Source organism: Sinocyclocheilus grahami, unplaced genomic scaffold, assembly GCF_001515645.1.
Source record: "Sinocyclocheilus grahami isolate Dianchi unplaced genomic scaffold, SAMN03320097.WGS_v1.1 scaffold284.1, whole genome shotgun sequence".
Lineage (NCBI taxonomy): Eukaryota > Metazoa > Chordata > Actinopteri > Cypriniformes > Cyprinidae > Sinocyclocheilus > Sinocyclocheilus grahami.
The window spans coordinates 108,535-109,479 of NW_015505463.1; the positions used below are offsets into that span (position 1 = coordinate 108,535).

General features: G+C 39.5%; 1 protein-coding gene across 8 annotated transcripts in view; it reads right to left on the reverse strand.

The window, feature by feature from the left end:
* The window catches only part of brsk2b (BR serine/threonine kinase 2b), a 161,415-nt gene that overhangs the window by 4,379 nt on the left and 156,091 nt on the right, over positions 1–945 (reverse strand). For 6 of the 8 annotated variants that reach the window (XM_016292341.1, XM_016292336.1, XM_016292334.1 and 3 more), the window contains one exon: positions 7–267. The exons of 1 other annotated variant lie outside the window; for it this stretch is intronic. In XM_016292341.1, coding sequence (XP_016147827.1) covers positions 68–267 — 200 coding nt within the window. In that variant the 3' untranslated portion in view covers positions 7–67. Of the gene's footprint in view, positions 1–6; positions 268–945 lie in introns of those variants that run through there. One more of the 8 variants, XM_016292338.1, reaches the window with a different exon arrangement.

The window sequence follows — 945 nt, forward strand, 5'->3', positions numbered from 1 at the left end:
ATCCTTTCACCATGACTGGATTCTTATATTTTATTTTAAAACTAGTAATCTAGTATTTCTCCTGGTTTTAAGGTTGTTCCTGTGTCCCAACTGATGGTGCCATCTTGGCTTTGTCTTGGCCAGATGGACATTTGGAGTCATTAGGCTCAGGCTCATGTCTCTTGCTGTTGGCATGCTTGGGCGTGCCGGGCGGATGGGACACCTGCCCGTTCTTCTCGTCTGAAAAGAGCTGTTTAATTACGTCAAAGAAGTTACTCAATGGGCTGCCTGGGTGCACAGACGGGAAAAGAGGAGAAGAACAAGAAAACAAGAGAGAGACAGAGAACAAATACATGAACAATGAGGATCACAGATGAGGCAAGGTGAGATGATGAGAGGCAGGATGAGACCGCATTAACTGGAGACAATAAGCCATGTATCGGAACACACTGACACGGATACAGCACACATCTGCAGGCATGTTCAACTGTTTGATCATACAGCTGTATAATTGTTCAAAGGTCTTATTGTGGTAGTGAGTATCTGTGGCTGAACAGTCTCCATCTGAGCTGTGATCATCACTGAATGGAATGGAAAGAGATGTGACGGTGTTGATTCATTACAAAGAAAATCAAGGTAGATGGTCAAAGACTTGTTCTTAATTAGACATCATACCTCAAATTCAGGATATCAGGATATATTTGTGTGCATATACATGAAGGATTTAGCAAATACTGTAAGCTATATATACATTAGGGGTGTAAAAATGCAAAAATGCATCTGACAATGAAAATTGTCTGATTGATTCACTTAAAAAATCTGGTTCTTAAGAAACTATTGTATGCGAATTGGACTACTCCGGTAATGCTGTTTTTTTTTTTTTTATTCAGTTAAAAGAACCGAACCGGCACATGAATCAGCCTATACTGGTCATGTATTATACTTGTATTTTTTTGTCTTTTTTTT